The sequence below is a fragment of the Calidris pugnax genome, unplaced genomic scaffold, assembly GCF_001431845.1.
Source record: "Calidris pugnax isolate Ruff unplaced genomic scaffold, ASM143184v1 scaffold13, whole genome shotgun sequence".
NCBI lineage: Eukaryota > Metazoa > Chordata > Aves > Charadriiformes > Scolopacidae > Calidris > Calidris pugnax.
In genome coordinates, this window is record NW_015090810.1 from 16,381,842 (window position 1) to 16,399,501 (window position 17,660).

General features: G+C 38.1%; 1 protein-coding gene across 1 annotated transcript; it reads right to left on the reverse strand.

Annotated features, from left to right (window-relative positions):
• Window positions 1–955: 955 nt before the first annotated feature.
• On the reverse strand, window positions 956–16,168 carry RNMT (RNA (guanine-7-) methyltransferase). The gene is made up of 10 exons (XM_014938690.1): window positions 15,935–16,168; window positions 13,569–13,701; window positions 11,996–12,118; window positions 10,671–10,786; window positions 9,358–9,539; window positions 8,595–8,759; window positions 7,351–7,468; window positions 5,973–6,074; window positions 4,585–4,618; window positions 956–2,715 (listed from the first exon to the last, which is right to left on the reverse strand). The coding sequence occupies exons 1-10, from the start codon at window positions 16,166–16,168 to the stop codon at window positions 2,678–2,680; spliced, it is 1,245 nt and encodes a 414-aa protein (XP_014794176.1). The 3' UTR covers window positions 956–2,677.
• Between the last annotated feature and the right edge of the window lie 1,492 nt (window positions 16,169–17,660).

A 17,660-nucleotide genomic window follows, 5' to 3' on the forward strand; every position in this document is an offset into this window, starting at 1 on the left:
TTTATACATATAAAGCATCATACTTTTGAACATATTAACCAATTAGTTAAAATAGGATCTTCACACATCCACTTTCATGGCGAACTGAGGTGTTTCCTGAGGCAAGGAAATACATTTAATGTAAGTGCAGAAGTTTTTTAGTTGTGCTGGCTCTCCACAGCAACTACATGCTGAGCAACTGGGTTCCACCACAGTTCTCAACTGTCAGCCACGACAGAAGGAACTAGAGGAAAAGGTTACTTATTTTCTAGCTCCTGTTCCCAACTCCTGTATCTCAATACCTAGGTGAGAGAGGATAAACATGAGGAGGAAATTCTTTACTGTGAGAGTGGTTGAGCACTGGAACAGGCTGCCCAGAGAGGTGATGGAATCTCCTTCTCTGGAGACATTCAAGGGGTAATGGCTTCAGATTGGAAAAGGGTAGATTTAGATGAGATACCAGGAAGAAATTCTTTACTATGAGGGTAGTGAGGCACTGGAACAGGTTACCCAGAGAAGTTGTGGATTCCCCACCCCTGGAGTGTTAAAGACCAGGCTGGATGGGGCTTTGAGCAACCTGCTCTGGTGGGAGGTGTCCCTGCCCATGGCGGGGGGGCTGGAACAACATGATCTTTAAGGTCCATTCCAACCCAAACCATTCTATGATTCTGTGACTCTTTTCAGTGGTACCCAGTGACAGGACCAGAGGCAATGGGCACACACTGAAACACAGGAAGATCCCTCTGAACATCAGGAAACACTTTTGTACTGTGAGGATGAGGTTGCCTGAGGGGACTGTGGAGTCTCCCTCTTTGAGATACTCAAAAGCTCTCTGGACACAATCCTGGGCAACCAGCTCCAGGTGCCTGAGCACAGGGGCTCGACCAGATGACCTCCAGAGGCCCCTTCCAACCTCAACCATTAGCTGATTCTGTGATATGTTGAGATTTGCCTAAAAAGAGGAAAGACACTCCACCAGATTTCCCCTCTTTTTATTATTCTGATTTCTTCCAAAAATAGCATAGCAATGCACTTTCAAATGAAAATCGATACAAGAAATCTAACAAAACTAGCTTTGACACACACAAATTTCAATAAAACATTCCAGCATTTCCAAAGTGTCAGCATTTTTCAGCTAGTTTCAAAAGTACTAATTCTAACAGACAAGAAAGAGTTGTTTTCTTAGTTTCAGCAGCAGAACTGTGACTCTACCGCCTTGGTGAAGGTTATAGGTGTTCTTCTATACAGTAAAAAAAAATAAAATAAATCTGGAGTCATGGAGAAAAGGGTATGACCTAGTTACAGGGGGAAGGCAATACAACTACAAACTAAAATAACCCAAATGATTAACTCTGTAAAGAAATGTTCTTTCCTAGGTTTATTATAGCTTTTAAAAATACTCGTGTTCCATCAACATATCACTGTTTCATCTCTATGTAAACTATACTAGCCAACAGCTACTGTTAGCCCAAGAAGGGAGAGAAAAACAGGTACTTACACCCTCTCAGTAGTGAATGGCTACAAGCACAGGGAAAGCAGACCAACAGCATGTCAGAAATCCTTAAGCCAGCTCTAAGAGATAGGCAGCTAAGATGGTAGTTAGGCACAGTCCTGCCTATTAATATCATTAGATTCTACTCCCAAACAAAGTATTTGACTCTATAATTTGGGGATTGTTATCCACATGCATTGAGGTGTGTGTAATATCCACAGCCCTCCCTCCCAGAGTGAACTTTTAGTATCCTCAGGTGTTATGCAGGCTCCCCGTTGTTCCCCATCACCACCAACAGCTCATCCTTCTGCCGAGCCTATTTGGAATTTTATGAAACAAGAAACACATCCTAAGATCTGTCTAATAAGTTTCAGGAGACATTAAAACTAGCAAAAAGTCAGGAGAGTCTTTAATACAATAGAAAATGTTTAGTAATCTAAGTTCAGCAGCTGTTATTGATTATCACATAGTCATACTTGGAAAAACAACATAGACACTTAAAACTTTAGAAATTCACTTTCAGAGCAGTTTCGTACAGAACAAACTCGTTTAATGTTGAAAGCACCATGAAGTGACACTACATATCAGCAAGCACGAAAAACAGGAACATCATGGGACTTAACCACATAAACTATACCTTGAATACCCCTAAGGTAGATTTACACTGCAGGCTTGAGCACAGCACAGAGGTACTCAAACTGACTCAGGTATTATTTGCCACTCTGCATGCAATGTAGACATACCCTATATGTCTGAATATATCTTATTATGAATTAACTGAGCTCTGCAGCACAATATTTAGGCCCTCATTCTGCACCATCAAAGTCAACAGTGATTTTTCCATCCGTTTCAGAAAGTGCAGGGTCAGGCTTGTAATCACAAACATACTTCTACTAACAAAACATTTGTTCCTAACCTAACAGTTGTGTCAAGTTCAAACATGAGTTTTGAGAGCATGCAGATTGCTTACAAATCCTTAAAAAGACTGGTTCAGAATCTTTCTTATATATACACACACAAGTCCATCTGTCACAGACAGGCAATGTAACTCAGAATCATGAGCTTGCTCTTGTTTTCGGTAGTGTCCTGCACACTTCTGATAATTAAAAAATAAAAAATAAAAAAATAGTTGCCACAATGGATTTCTGACCATTCCAACTTGCACATGGATATGATCTCTTCTTGCTGCATCCAGCATGTGAAGTTTCACAGTTGCTTCTCAAATGCAAATACCAAGTAAATACCTAAAAAAAGAAAATTGAGTATTTAAAGTTTCAGCTTCCTCTGCCACTCAACTGAGTTTTCAAAACATAAACAGGTTGACACTCTGCCCAAGCAACCTGGTAGCAGGTTACTGAAATTATAAAAACTGCTACGGTTTCCCAAAGAGTAACCCTAGTATTCAACTCCAGCATGGTTTAGACATGTTTTCACAATAAAGCTGAGAATCCACAAAAATAAATTATTTTAAATACTGTTGATACAGTTAATGCAACATTAACTTCAGTTAATATTACTGAAACATGAATGCAATTCATAAATTACTATGCCATTCTACACATAATTGACATTCACTGGTGCGTAAAAAGTCATATGCAACTAAGTTTAAAGACTCTTTCATACACACACTAATGGATAATTAGGGGAGAAATGATCAAATTAATTTTTAATTAAAAAGTAAATAAAGTCATGATACAAATTATTAATTTTCTCTTTTAAAATACCACAGACAAAGAAGAAATATTTACAAACGCTAGATGGCATTTTCTCCAGAACAGTACCACTCCAGGAATGGATACTCACACAGCCCACACCAGCACCCTTGGGAAATACTGATCTGGCATACAACTGACATCAGCCATGCTTCATACCAGACAGGTAGGTTAAACAAGTTTCTCGAGACCATGACTAATTAAACATTTATGGATTTCCACTTGAACTCAGCTTTCATTTTAATGGATGAGGTGCCAGAGCTACATTGCAAATCTTTCAAGACAAGCCTCAAAGAGAAAGGACAGTGAAGTCCCATGTAACAAGAAAGCTGTGCTTATACTCTAACTATTAGAAGCTCTGCACTCCAAAACTCTCTGAAAAAAGAGACTACTTAGAAAATAGACTCATCACTGAAATTTTAAAGGTATAAAAAGCCCCTCTCAAGTAGATTAATAGTTTACATAAAACTTTTACATTGCTGGAATAATGTCTACCTTATGATTCATACCTTTAACAAACAGATAACAATTTGAGACAGCAAACACCTTTAAGATCTTTTTCATTCATGAATTGAACAGCATTTTTTGTTTGTTTTTAAACCACTAACATAATAACAACCTGCAAAAATGCAAGTGCTGGTTGCCTGCAGTTACACAAGTCAGCAATAATCTCTCTGGGAGTCAATTCTTATCCTTAGAATTCTCAGTCCCTTATATCTGAGTTTTATTAAACTCAACATTGGAACAAAAGGATGTCAGAAGTTTTCCATAGCACATGCCCACAAAATTTCAAAATATATTTAACAGTAGTGTATCCTTTTCAGTGTCTGAGGCACCAACTTTTTTTTTCCTCCCTTTATAAAACAAATCTCTCTTCACCATTCATGCTTTAATTGCTTCTTCCTGAAACACATATCACTACAGGCAAAGAGTAAAGTTTTGGTCCCTCCCTTCCCAAAACAGATTTGTATTATTTTTCATGAAAGTATGTCCCAGCTGGAGTTTGGTTTCTAGCTGACTGCTAACAGTATAATATGAAAGTGTACCAAACAGAAGTACAGTATTTAATCCTCTTAACACTAGCAAAATAATCCTTTAACACTGGTATCCTCTTTTCATACATCCTAAGTAAGGCTTCCCCAGACTACTTTAACCCAAAAGTTTGCATGCCAGAAGCTACTTAAATAAAGCAAAATTTCAACCTATTTTATGCATTTCCCTCCCAATTTCTTGAGATATGTGCAGTACATAATTTGAATAACAGGAATTTAAATAACACAAATAATAATATATATAATAATATATTTAACATCTGGATTTTCTTCCATAACCAACAGGCTATTTTACACACTTTCCATAGCAGTCATTCGGTCAATACTGAGTTTTCAAAACAATACCTACTTGTTGCTTCCCATTCAGATTTACTCAAGGTTCCCTAGAAGAGGACAGAAAAAAAAAAATTAAAAATCCATTTTCAACAAGAAATGAGGAAGTGATAAAACACCAGTTTAACTCAGGATTGTCAATCTTTCACAGAGCCACTTCTAACCACCCCCACTGGCTGGGCTACGTAGGGGTGAGAAGAGCACAGGTACTTATAACTCCAATAACTAGGATGATAGGGTATTGAAACATCCTGATAATGGCATGCACCTGAATGATACAGGTATAGGAGAACAGGCCAACAGTCTGTTGGACTGAATGACCCAGCAACACAGAGGCACGCTGGGTCCTGTTACCACACAACAGTGTGACCTGACCTCACTCAAGCTGCTCTCCAGCCCCAGATGCCCAACACTTGTGCAGAAGTCCAGAAGAGACTCTGTATCAGGTGCTGCCACCTTCCCCAGGAACACTACTTGCCTCCACCTCCCTCCCTTTGTAACCCCTTATAAAAACATGAGAAAGACAGCAAGCTCAGAAAACCGGCACATGCATTAGAAGACAGGACTAGACGCACAAAAATATTATTTAATTGGACCACTGATCTAATATGACCTCCATTAAAGATGGTTCGTTATTCTTTTATTTCTGAAGTCATAAATCAAGCTGCAAAACAGGAGAAATGCAGAAAAATATATGCCAGGACAGCAAACTAAGTTTTGTATGAGGTAAAATTATGATCATCACAAAGAAAGTTTCTTTTCATTCCAGAATGTGAACAGAATACAGTATTTAATAAAATTGAAGTCAGAAATAGATGGATTTAGTTTTATGCATGAAGGACTAGTCTAATTCTAGAAGCTCTATTAAAAACTAAAAATAAGAGGCACAGCAGGTTTAAAAAAAATAGCATTTAAAGAACTTTAATAACATCACCCAGGAAGGGAGCTGGATCTTCTTCACCCAAAAAGACAATAGAAGAACAATGTTCAAGATTTCAAATACATACAAATATTACGAAGAAACTTTTCAACTCATCTGTCAGAAGACTAAAAGAAGAAAACTAAAGCTTTAAATTGGTAGTGTGAAGATCTAGAAACATAAGAAAATTCTTCACATTAAGAAAAGCTATGTTAATTCCCAGAAAATCTGCCAAGGAAGATGGCAAAATAGCCTTTCCCTTTTGCACTGTTACAAATTCCTTAAAAGCTACCAAATTAAGTCGACTTGATTCTTTGAGGATGGGGTATAGATTAGACGAACTCCTCAGCCTTGCAGGTCGACAATTTTTCACACGCACAAAGACATTCATACCAATTTCATTGCAGTTGAAATGAAGAAAGTCCGAAAGATCAGGACCTCAATTTGAGACATCATTTGCTCTAGTGAAGCAAGAAGGAACTTACCAATGGTAACTTTGCTTTGCCATCTTTGATGAACTCTTTTGCATGTTCATAATCATCAGGTTTATCAGAAACAAGCCTGGAATCACCAAATGTAGAATATGGCTGGAGAACACAAAAATTAAGAAAAAAATATTAACTGCCTAATAGGATAGATTAATCACATCAGTCAACGGTTTGTCACAATATAGCCCAGAAGGGAGGTCAGTAATTATTAAGAGGATCTTAAAATAAATCTCCCCGTTATAGCACCTACAAGATCAGGTCTGATACTCCTTAATTCCCAGAAAATCTGACACCCAGGATTTATAAATAAACTTTTATCCTTATGTCTCCAAAACAGGAGAACAGTACTAAGAAATAAGCAACTGTAAGATTTCAAGCAGAATGCTTACAATGCTTTATTAACACACAGGAGTTGTAACAGAAATATACAACTGTTCTTCAAAACTAATCTATACTTATAAAGGATCCCAGTTACTGCATAACGCTCTGTACTTAACAATGCAGCCCTCAATTGTAAGTGACCCCTAATTTAAGCGAACTCTCACTTTTCTAAGAACAAAGCTGATATGTCAAAGGCTGTGTCACCATGCCTTTAGCAATACAAGCCCACACAAAGCACTGTCCCCTTCAGAGTCAACAAGGGACAGTTAAGTCCACTTGCAGCCCATCTGACTCAGTTTAATAAGCCACCAGATACTTGACTGGATAGTTTTATGCTGAAAAATTCTACGGTGCAAAGGAGGAGGGAACCACAGAGAACTGTGAGCAAAACCAAAGCCTCAGAGATGGCACTGGAAAGCTTCTCTGAAGGTGTCAAAGTCATCCAGCATTAAGAGCTTGAGGGAAAAAAAACTTAAAATAAAAATTGGGCAAAAACATAAGCTCAGCTAGAGTTAAGTACCATTTTTTCTACAAACACAGACTGTCCTTTTATTCCTACAAAGATTACTTTCTGTCTTTTCAATCGATATTCAGAGATTGAGCCTGTGAACAAACAGTGGATGGGGCAAAGGAGTCTTTAGATTTGTCTGTTTTTTTCTCCCCATAATAAATTAAATTAATCTTCTCCAAGTTTAGTCTGTTTTGCCCATGGTGGTCATTGCTAAGCCATCTCCTTGTCTTTATCTTAATCCACAAGTGTTTTTTTCTCTCCCATCCTGTTGGGAAGAGGGAGGAGGAAAGCAGATTGGTGGTGTCTGGCAGCTAGTCAAGGTCAACCCACTACAGTCACACTTGCAGCCACGGGAGTTTAGTTCTTCTACTGGTAGCCCTTAATTAATTGCACAGTGTTCGCAACAGGAATTTCAATTATTGCATAAATAATTAACAAGATGTAAAATGCTATTTAAATTAAACAAGTTAACTCCATATTTACCTCCAAGGCCTGCATTCTCCTTAACAGCATTTTGTGCTCCTCGTTCTTGATTTTTTCTTCATAGAATTCCCGAAATGTCATTTTGTAGACTAATTTCATACCATGCTTCTTTGCCATTCTGTCAAAATAATAAGCTTAATTAGGGAAGCCAAAAAATTGTAGATGTATTTTCAAAGGAACAATTCTAAGCCACAGTGACATCTTATGGTATTCACTAGGATTACACTCTTTCTGGAATTAGGTTTTTGTAGTAAACACTTAGATGGAAAAAAAAAAGGCACTAACACCACAAACTGTTTTTTTTTTAATTAGGACAACAAAAATCTACACAGAAGTAATTTACAAACACTTTAATAGAAATATGTCTCTTTTCCCAACACATAGAAGTAAGTTCAATTTGAACTTCCAACGAGACTATGCTATTTTCTCTGCAGTATTATCACCCTGTCACGTCAGATATTATGGATATATTTAGAGAACCAGTTTCTACCAGATTTAGTGCCTTACACCTCAATTATATGTAGATATTGTGGTCATGCAACACTGAAGTTACAGGTATCAGTGACAGATGCTGATATTTTTCATAAAGAACTACAAATGAAGTGAGGGAAAATATACAGGTTTGAAAGGAAAGCTTAATACTCTAACAACTACACTGAGCTTGAATGGCGGGAAAAATCCCAAATGTCTGTACCTCAGGAGACAGGCTGGGAAAGGCAAAATCTAAATTCACACAGAGGTAACAGCAAAACATGCTCACAGATTAAGAAGATTTAGAGGAAGAAAAAATAAGTTGTAGGAAAAATCCTACAAACATCAAAAAAGTTGGAGAAGACCAACAAAGAGGCACCATGGTGAAGAGGATATACAAGAAGGCTTGCTGAAGGACTAAAGAAAGGTAGAATGAAATCCCCCAAAAAGTTAAGATTAAAGAAGAAAAAGTTGACAGCACTGAAGGCTTGCTGACAGATCCAATTAACAGATACAGACATTCTTGCATGAGACCTAGTTTAAGTCTTCACAGATTCTGACCAGAGCACTTTCAATTGAGTGCAATGGACAGATTACAGTCATGGATGCAAATGCAAGAACCCTCTTAATTTCGAGCAACAAAAAAAAAATGAAGAACTGTAAAATGTAATAAGAAAGGCAAAATACAATTTTCTGAAGCTATTATGCAATGACAGAAGAGCTAAACAAATGCTTATTGTTTCACAGCTTTCATTGTATAATGAATAACTTACTCTTCCAGTAATGGAAAGTAAACCAAGAACTCAGGGACATCAACCACTTCTTCCAAGTGGAAATCGTACTTGCAGCCAAACAAGGGATATTCCCCCTTCTTTTCAAATTTTACACTGTACACATCATTCCCAAATGAATTTGTTTCTGAAGCTTCAAGTCGCTTTCTATAGAATGAGATAAAAACAAAACAGTTTTTAATTTAACAGGCAGATAAAACTACATATAAGAGGCATAAAAGTGTTTCTCCCAGTACTACAGCATTCAGTGATCTCTGTAGTTTCCCCTCTCCCTTATCTAATAAGGCAATGAAACAATGAAATTGAAGAGAAGCAGAATACTAGGTTGTAACAGTTTAACATTCCTATATAACATACCAAGGACTAAATGGACCTAGAAAATTAACCTTTAGCCCAGACAAAGTCTACACGGACAAGTCTGGCTTCTTGGAAGCACCACAGCAAAACTCTGACAGTTATTCTCCAGGCTGTGGCTATTTTGCCAGTATTTAAATCACTACAGAGGATTTATGTATGAAGAGCTATTCTCTATACCAGAAGAGCCATGGTGCAAGCAACAAGGACTAGTACAGATTTACCTGTTTGAGTCAAAGTCATGAATGAGATTTTCCTGACCAGAATTCAAAATTGTTGAAAAAAAACTTGCTTTCATTTGCACAACCACATCAGAGCACTGTAAGAACTACTATCACTTAACAACGCTTCACTGACTTTTGAAAGACTAACAGAATATAAAAGTACTTACACAAGTTCAAAGCTATTTGGAGTTGTGCCAATGAAATACCCTCCAGGAGAGAGGTTCCCACAGGCATTTTTAAGCATCATGTCAGCCTGCTCGTATGTCTCGAATGAGTAATGGTAAACAAACTGACAGCTGCAAATGTCAAAGCGCATATCTGGATCGCTGTATTTGGAAGACAAGAGATCCTGAAATAGATTTAAAAGAAAATAAGAATTTAATAAAAGCTACAGAAACAAGCATGGTTCACTTAAATCTTCCAACAAATACACTACTCCCATAGTGCTTTGATGTTTTCCCTTTCAGCCCCTGTTTCTTTACAACTTCAATGAGAACAAGATGAAAAAGGTAAGAAGTAAAAGGCAAAAAGTCCTCTGCTACAGAGAAAACCATACACAACATTTAGGAACAACAAGAATGGACATGCACGTTTCAAAGTTATCATGTCCTCAAATTCTTTTCATGTTGCCAAGTAACACCACTACACCTGAAAGGGCAAAACCCAAGGTTAGGTACCTAAGAGTTTCCAGAGATATTTTAACTGCTGAGGGTTTACCCTGACTGTAATTTTGAGCTGAGAGAGATGACCTGGAACCTGCAACAGACTATACCACAGAAGAAGGAAAGGCAACCAAGAATTCAAGCCAGCAACACCCCCTGCAAGGCTGGGAAGAATGGTTTCAGCCTTTCCACAGATATGCTGGAACCAGGTAGGCTCTGTCCCCCAGCCTGCATCAGCAGGGCACTCTCAGCACACATTTCCAAGAAGGAAAAGCAATGCTGGTTACAAGATTGTCTTCATAAGGCTCAGCAATGTATTCAGTATCACTTTCAGACAGTCTAAGAAATCTGCTCTATCACACTAGCTTTGAATATATTTATTATAGTAACTAAAATGCTGCTAGAAAAAAAAATTCCGGGATAAGCAAAATGTAAAAGTCAAATCAGAAAACAACCCTTATTCATTCCAGCATAAAACACACATTCAACAAGCTGGTTTCTAACATCTCATGCTTGGCGCCCAGAACTCCAGAAATAAGTAGTCGTTCCCTTCCCCTTGGCAAGTTAAAGAAACTGAAAGCACAAGATTTATTACCTGAAGAAGACATTCAGGCTTCAAGAATATTACACTGTAAAACAGTAACAGAACGCATTTATCTATGTCTCAGTAACCTGGGTGGTTTATTCTCTTGAAAGTATAACAATCTGTTCTCAAGAATATACACGCCCTAAATATTACAGCACCAGCATCACTTCCTATACTTGCATAACACGAGAATATTAAATTTCCAAAATACTACGAAGCACAGGAACTGTACCTTGGTACTATCTGCTTGTATAAATTCTGCATCAAAAATATGTTCATTATAACGACATCGAGCTTTCATGTCTTCATATCGCTGCTTGCACTGTTGCACTGAAATGTCAGCAATATCTATATAGAGAGAGAAATTAAAAAAAAAGTGTGTAAACTGCTCCACAGAAAACCAGATTGATTACTGGAACACAGCAGACTCATTACGGCACAGATAGAAGTTGATCTTCAGTTACGCTTTGATGGGAAAAACAAATTACAAAAATTTGTAGGAAAGAAATTTAATTTACAGGAGGTGTTTGGGATTATAACCCTCTGTCATTTTCAGTCTTTACTTCAGGCAAAAGTTTCTAAAATCTGAAGATTTCAGACAACTCCCATACCCAAAACTGCAAAGCAAGCCTCCAAAATTTCAAGTGATGGATACCAAGTGATTGATACGAAGTGCTGTTAGCAATGCCTAGTATGCATTAGCTGAAACAGTTCAGCTCCCAGAGTTTTCTCCAACAGTACTGAAAGCTCTTCGTCTTACAAATACACAAGATGTTGAAATGCAATTATTTGTGATATATGCTGATATGTTGCATCGTGGGATTTTTTTATTTTAAGACTGTTCCTCTCTCAGACATAATTTCACTGAACATTAAAACTAACAATATACAATGAATTTACATAAGAATTCTGTAAGCAAATTCATTTACTGTATTTGAAGACTGCCAACTGAAAAAGAAAGACAAGAAAGAACTGTAAAATGTAGAATACCCAGAACAATTCCCACTAAAGGAATTTTATGAAATTTTAGTATCTCTTAAATTTGAAGTTAAGCAATGTTTCCCCTTATCATCCTTGGCACACTTCTTGGGAGAAGGGAAGATGGTATCTCCTTCCCAACATCTAAGCAAACTATTTAAATTAAAAAGTATTTAAATCAGTCCATTTTTTGCCAATCACTGTGGGGTTTGTTTGATTATTTTTTTTTAAATATAACTCCTACATGTGTATTTTCAGAACAATTAAAGACACAAAAGATTAGATGTGGGGGAAAATACATGAAATACAAAATGTCCATCTTTTTCCCAGCATCACACTTTTCCTAAGACAATCAGTGATAACTGTGCGTTTCTTTACTGATTATAGTTTTTATTTATGAGTTGAATTGAAAGCTTGTTACACAGGAAGTCAATGGTTCTTATTTATTATGCAACAAGTTGATATCTTCAGGTTAAAAGACAAAAGACAACTTTTTGACAGAAGGCGTATCGTTGCATCCTTGGGCTTAATGTAGAAGGAAATAATAAAAGACTGGAGAAAGTTACTGTGTCTTCTTACCAGTACAGACAAGTTTTTTAATTCTGCCTTTTTTCCATTTCAGCAAATCTCCACCTTTGCCACATCCTAGATCCAAAACAGTTATATCACTCTTTTTCCGTCGTACTCGGTCTATAAATTCACCTAGAAAAATAAAAAGAGAGAATGCATATACAGGTCTCCCTAATTCACTTGTATTGTACACAGGTCCCTAAAGGACCAAAAGGGTTTGAGAATTTTAGAAGATTTCAGAACAGACTTTGCCTGTAAGTCTTCTTAACATTACAGACTTCAATCTCTTTTTCTAGAAACCACTAATGATGAAAGCAACCGCAAACTTTTAACATTATGGAGCAGATAATGATTATTTTCTGTGCCTAATGACTGGAGCTCTGAATTGTTTCCTGGCAGACAAAGGCAAAACTGCACATCGCTAAACAACCACCCCAGCCTGAGTGGGGAAACAGGATTCCCTTTCATTACCATTACAATTAAGCCAGATGTTATTTCAAAGTATGGGAAAGCCTTTTGCAAAAGAATAAAAGCCAATTAAAGGCATCAGCCACAACTTTTCATTGTGGCTACATTACAAAAATGCTTAATGTTCTCCCATCACTCTCCAAGGACTTGCGATAACATTAGCTACTTGTTTGCTGTCTTTTTACCCTACACACAATTTCATTTTCTCATCTACATCCACTCTGTCTAGATTCTCTCTGCTCTGACTGATGTTGGCATATTATGCAAAACATATCAGCATGCTAGCAACTTTTGGTCACAGTAAGAGACACAAAATATGTTTGGATACAACTGCTTTAACACCACACTACTGAAACTCATCAGGACTGAGAGGCTTCAACACAGGCTCCAGGAACGGCTTTATATAAACTGAAATATTGATTCTAGCTTCTCTGATAAAACACAACAAAAAGCCGCATGCTAAAATAAATGGTGCCAACACCTCCTGGCATGGATCCCTCTCATGAATCTGCCAGCAAATCTTTGGAGATATCCAATGGTTTTGTTTCCTCGCTTTGGAATTAAGTTGTGGGATAGCAGACTTGGCCTTTTATAAAAAAGCTGCTGATTCTTCAAGAGCTACATCCTCTAGTTTTTCATGTTTTTAAATCACTGACTATGGGTAACAGAAAATATTTATGTTTTCAAGTTTCCTACAGAAATGCTTAATCTACACCTGAGGACCAACTACTTGAGAAAATAGCTATGAAAATATTTGAGATATATTTAAACAACCCAGGCAGTTCAATCTAACATGAACAGACAGAAATTTATGATTTAAAGCTGTAACTTTTTCTTTAAAAATGTCATGAAGAACAGTTTCTACTGTGAACTTTTTATATTTCTTAGGTCAGTTATCTTTAAAACTTTAGCATTTATTTGGCACTCCAACAACATAAACCACAATCATAAAGATTAAAAATAAAAATATTTTATTGCACTTGAAAAAACTTACTATGTATTAAGAGACAAAGTGCCATAACCAACATTAGAAAGCAGAAAAAAAATGTTAGATTTTGATACAAAAATTAGTTACATTTTATTAAAGTCTAAGTAATCAATTAAGGACCCTTACCAATGAGGACACTCTTTGTCCAATTATTAAAGTTTCGGAGGTAGAATATGCGAGACTGGCTACGTTTTTCCAATCCAACTTCTTGAAGTTCATTATAATGTGCAGCTACAGTTTGTCCGTGGCCTGTCTCACGCTGTAGAAATGAAGGAAGGAATAGACTCAAACAGTGCGTTCTTTTTATTACTTTTTTATTTAATCAAAAGATCTGACTTGAAGCATTTAAGAAAGTAAGCAAGTAATACTGTGAAGAGCACCATCATTTTATATATATATATAAAAAACACTTCCCATATCCATCCTTCTACTGATATCAGTACTTCAATTATCACAGAGACAACTCCCTTAAAAATCTAATCCCCTTTTCAGTTGGTCCAAGTAGTTTCTGACGGATGATACCCAGCATCTTTCCTCCCCAGAAATACTTACCTTTCAGTTCTCTAATACTCTCACTACTCTCAAAGAATCAGTTTAATTCCCCTTAAGGCTGGGATTGAAGAAGAGGATGTTCCTTCTTGAGGAACTTTAAGCTTCTTCAAAAACCCTGTTTCAGAAATTCAGTGTTTACACCTAACAAAAGTGTGCAAGCTGCCAATTTAACCAAAATGCCACCTAGCTGATGTTGCATAAAGCCCTAAGTGGATAATTCCACCAGCACAGCTTTAAACAGACCATGGTAAGAGAATGAGCATAATGACTTGACAACACATCCCATTTAATGCTTAACAGTTAGCTGTAGAAATGTCTCTGTTTTAACCTAAACTGCAAATCCTCCAAGAGATTTTTGTCTCCTGTGACACAAAGAAGCAGTCTACATCCAGATATTATGTTCCTAACATTTCTTTACCTTGAAAATAATCTTCAATTATATACATGAAGTTAAAATAAATTATAAATAAAATACAAAGTAACAGAACACGGAGAAGCAACGGAAATTGTGCGAGGCACAGAACTGTTTGAAATAAAGTAGAAACTAAAATGAAGGATTCTCAGTTAAAACCCACAGACACACTACAAAGCCCCGTCCACTATGAATTCACACAGCAATTAAAAGCATTCCCAACAGCTGACTACAAGTCAACATCCCAATATCTTATTATTCAAATAGCAGTTCCTCAAGGGAAAAGGAGGTTTGACTGATTTCAACATACCACATTAATTCTGCAGTGCCTCATATAATTTTGTTAAACTTCACAATAAACACAGACATACTTGTTTGGAATCTCTGTGACCTCATCATCTGTTTATTACCACACTAGGCTTGCTGATACTAACAAATATTTTGACCGTTTCTAGTCTTTTTTAGGGTAAGCACAGATGGCTCCCTGAATGGCCGCTGAAGGTGACGTAAGCTAGAATGGCTGACTCTGACAAGTGCGGGGGACATACTCAGACAATCCATTAAGGCATCTCAGCTGCTGCAAGCACAGCTGCAAAGAGCCATCAGCAATAACATCTAGATGCTGGCAGCTGCATTCAATGCAATCACCCTTAAGCTACACGAAAACAATGTCTTTCTTGTCCATCTAAACCTTATCCCAGAACTACCTAATTAAAAAGATGAAAGGGTTAATGATGTTTCTACCACAAAGAGCACCTTTTCTTTTAACCCAATCGCTTAGGCATAAATTAACCTCCTGGAAAAATTCTGAACAGAGAAACAAAACATTAGGTCAAAGACATTTTCAAATTATACTTAAATATCCCAAAAGGTCAAAATTAGACCGGATATTATAGCATCAGTTTCTACAAGCACATACACAATAAAGGACAGCATCATATCAACCATTACCCTTTTCACCTTTCTAGTTAAAAGGACAAATATTTTCTGCTAATCTCCCAGTCTTAAAAAAAAAAAAAGCATCTGTAAACCTTTCAGTGCTTCATTCCCCTAACAGATCATCACAGAGGGCACAGTTTGTAGAACTTTCTAACTTATACAATAACTTACTGAGGAAATTAAAGGACAAAACTGTGTTATGGAAGAACCTCCCATGAATAGATAACTATACTAACACACAGGACATCAACATACAAAACATAGCAATTACAGACACACAACTTGGACTAATGCCAGTAAACCCTGCACTACACTACCAGCCTGCGCCCACAGACAATGGAATGATAATCTCAGACTAAGCATGAGCTGACATCAGTTTTCGTAACATTCTAATTACTAGCCCTCTTCTTCTTCTGTTAAGCTCAACATAACTTCTGCACCTGTTATTTTGCTAGGAAGCTACCCTCAAACATTGACATTTGGTGGTTCACGCTGGTTCACCTATGTTTAGCATAAATATTTCTAATTTTTTCTTGAGCTACAGCTTGAAACAAAGATTTCAACACAGCTCAAAATAAATGATACTCACCACTTTCTTAGGAGGTTCATCTTCAGCATCTAAATTCTTCCTTTTTGCTCTGTTGTCCTGATTACCACTGTCAACTTCTTTTTCATTTTCAGTGGAGTGCACCGTACCTGAAGTTGAACTATCACCTTCGCAACCTATACCTGAATCCGCCTCTAAAGTATGAGGTGTTTCCTCCACTTCTTCATCCAAACTCTTCTCTACTTGCTGTTCTTCTGCCTTGGTTAAATCAGCCATTTTTGACAAGTTAGTCTTCTTGTCCTTTGATCAGAATGGAAACCTACAAAGGGGAAGAAAAACCAAACCCACACCATTTACTGTGTAATTTCACTTGTAGTTACGGTCATGATTTTCAATCATAATACTGGCATTATAAAAAAAACCAACATGCATTTGCTCTAGGCAATACATAGACTTAAAATTTGACTAGTTATTTAATAAAAATAGCATAATAAAATATATGGCATTTCAAAGTACTCTCATTATAACAAGAACAAATTACAATAAATCTTTACCCTTCATGTTTGAGTCTTCCTTAGCTATCTTTACTGATTCAGCTGCAATGTGTTGCTGCTTGTGGGCCTGGAATCTCCCTTTTCCCCTCCCCACAATAAATAACCTACAAATCGCTTTATCTTTAGAAACACAAGCTGAGGGAGTGCCTCAAATTAGTAAATTTATTATTTAATCTATTTTCAAATGGATGTCCTCGAAGAAAAAAAAAACCAAGGTGCTTTTTAAGAGCAACCTTCCTATCAGTTGTCCATTTTTGAGTTTGCCAAAACTATCTACTATGCCTCAAACATCATGGATACTAGGAATCTTCAGATGCAACTGTTTCTGTATCTCCACTTGAAAGCTATCTATGCAGTGCACAGGACTGCAAATCGCCGCTGCAAAGCTCATGTAGCCTTCAGCACATCCCAACCTCCTTCACACCATCATCAGGAAGCAACTACTGGGCAACTACTTTTCAGTAAGGCATTAGAGAGGACAATTCAGAAGGTCCCTTTCTTCAGCAGTGGCCTATTTCAGTCTAACAAAAAACACAGAGACTTTATTACATTTAGGTATAAGTGTCCTAACGAGGGCCAAAACACAATGGTTAAGCGAACGGCTACAACAGAGACCCCAGAAGAGCTTTCCTCAACAGACGGCCTCCAAGTACGACTTATAGCAACGATTTTTTCCAAGCCAGTACAGCATCCAACTCACGCTTCCGAAGAAGCGCCCTTTCTTATCTTTCCCCCGCCGGCCCCAAGCAGCGTCACCTCCCGCTTTTCAGACCGAAATTTAGAAAGGATCGGAACTTCGGAACCAGCGAGGGCAACCGACGGGGAAGCTCCGTGGGAAGAAAAGCCGGGGGAGTTCAAAACTCCCGGGGGACGGGACGGGGCCGCGCTCGTGGGGCAGGATGCGCAAAGAAGTGAGGGGCGCCGCAGCGCCACCCGCCAGCGCTCCCCCATCCCCGTTACCGGTCCGGGCCCTGAAGACTTGTAGGTTGGTCACGGGGGGCTGCGCAGAAGGAGGCAGGCAGGGACGGGAACTCCCTCACCCCTTCCCCCCGGCGGGGCAGGCCGGGGTGCCTTCCGAAGGCGCCAGGAGCCCGCCGGGCCCGGCCCACCGCGACAACAGACAAAACGCGCGCGCCGCCTGCCCGCCACCCCAAGAGCCCCGGCGCGGCCCGCAGCCCATTGGCGACGGCCGGTGGCGCGGCCACGGCTGCTCC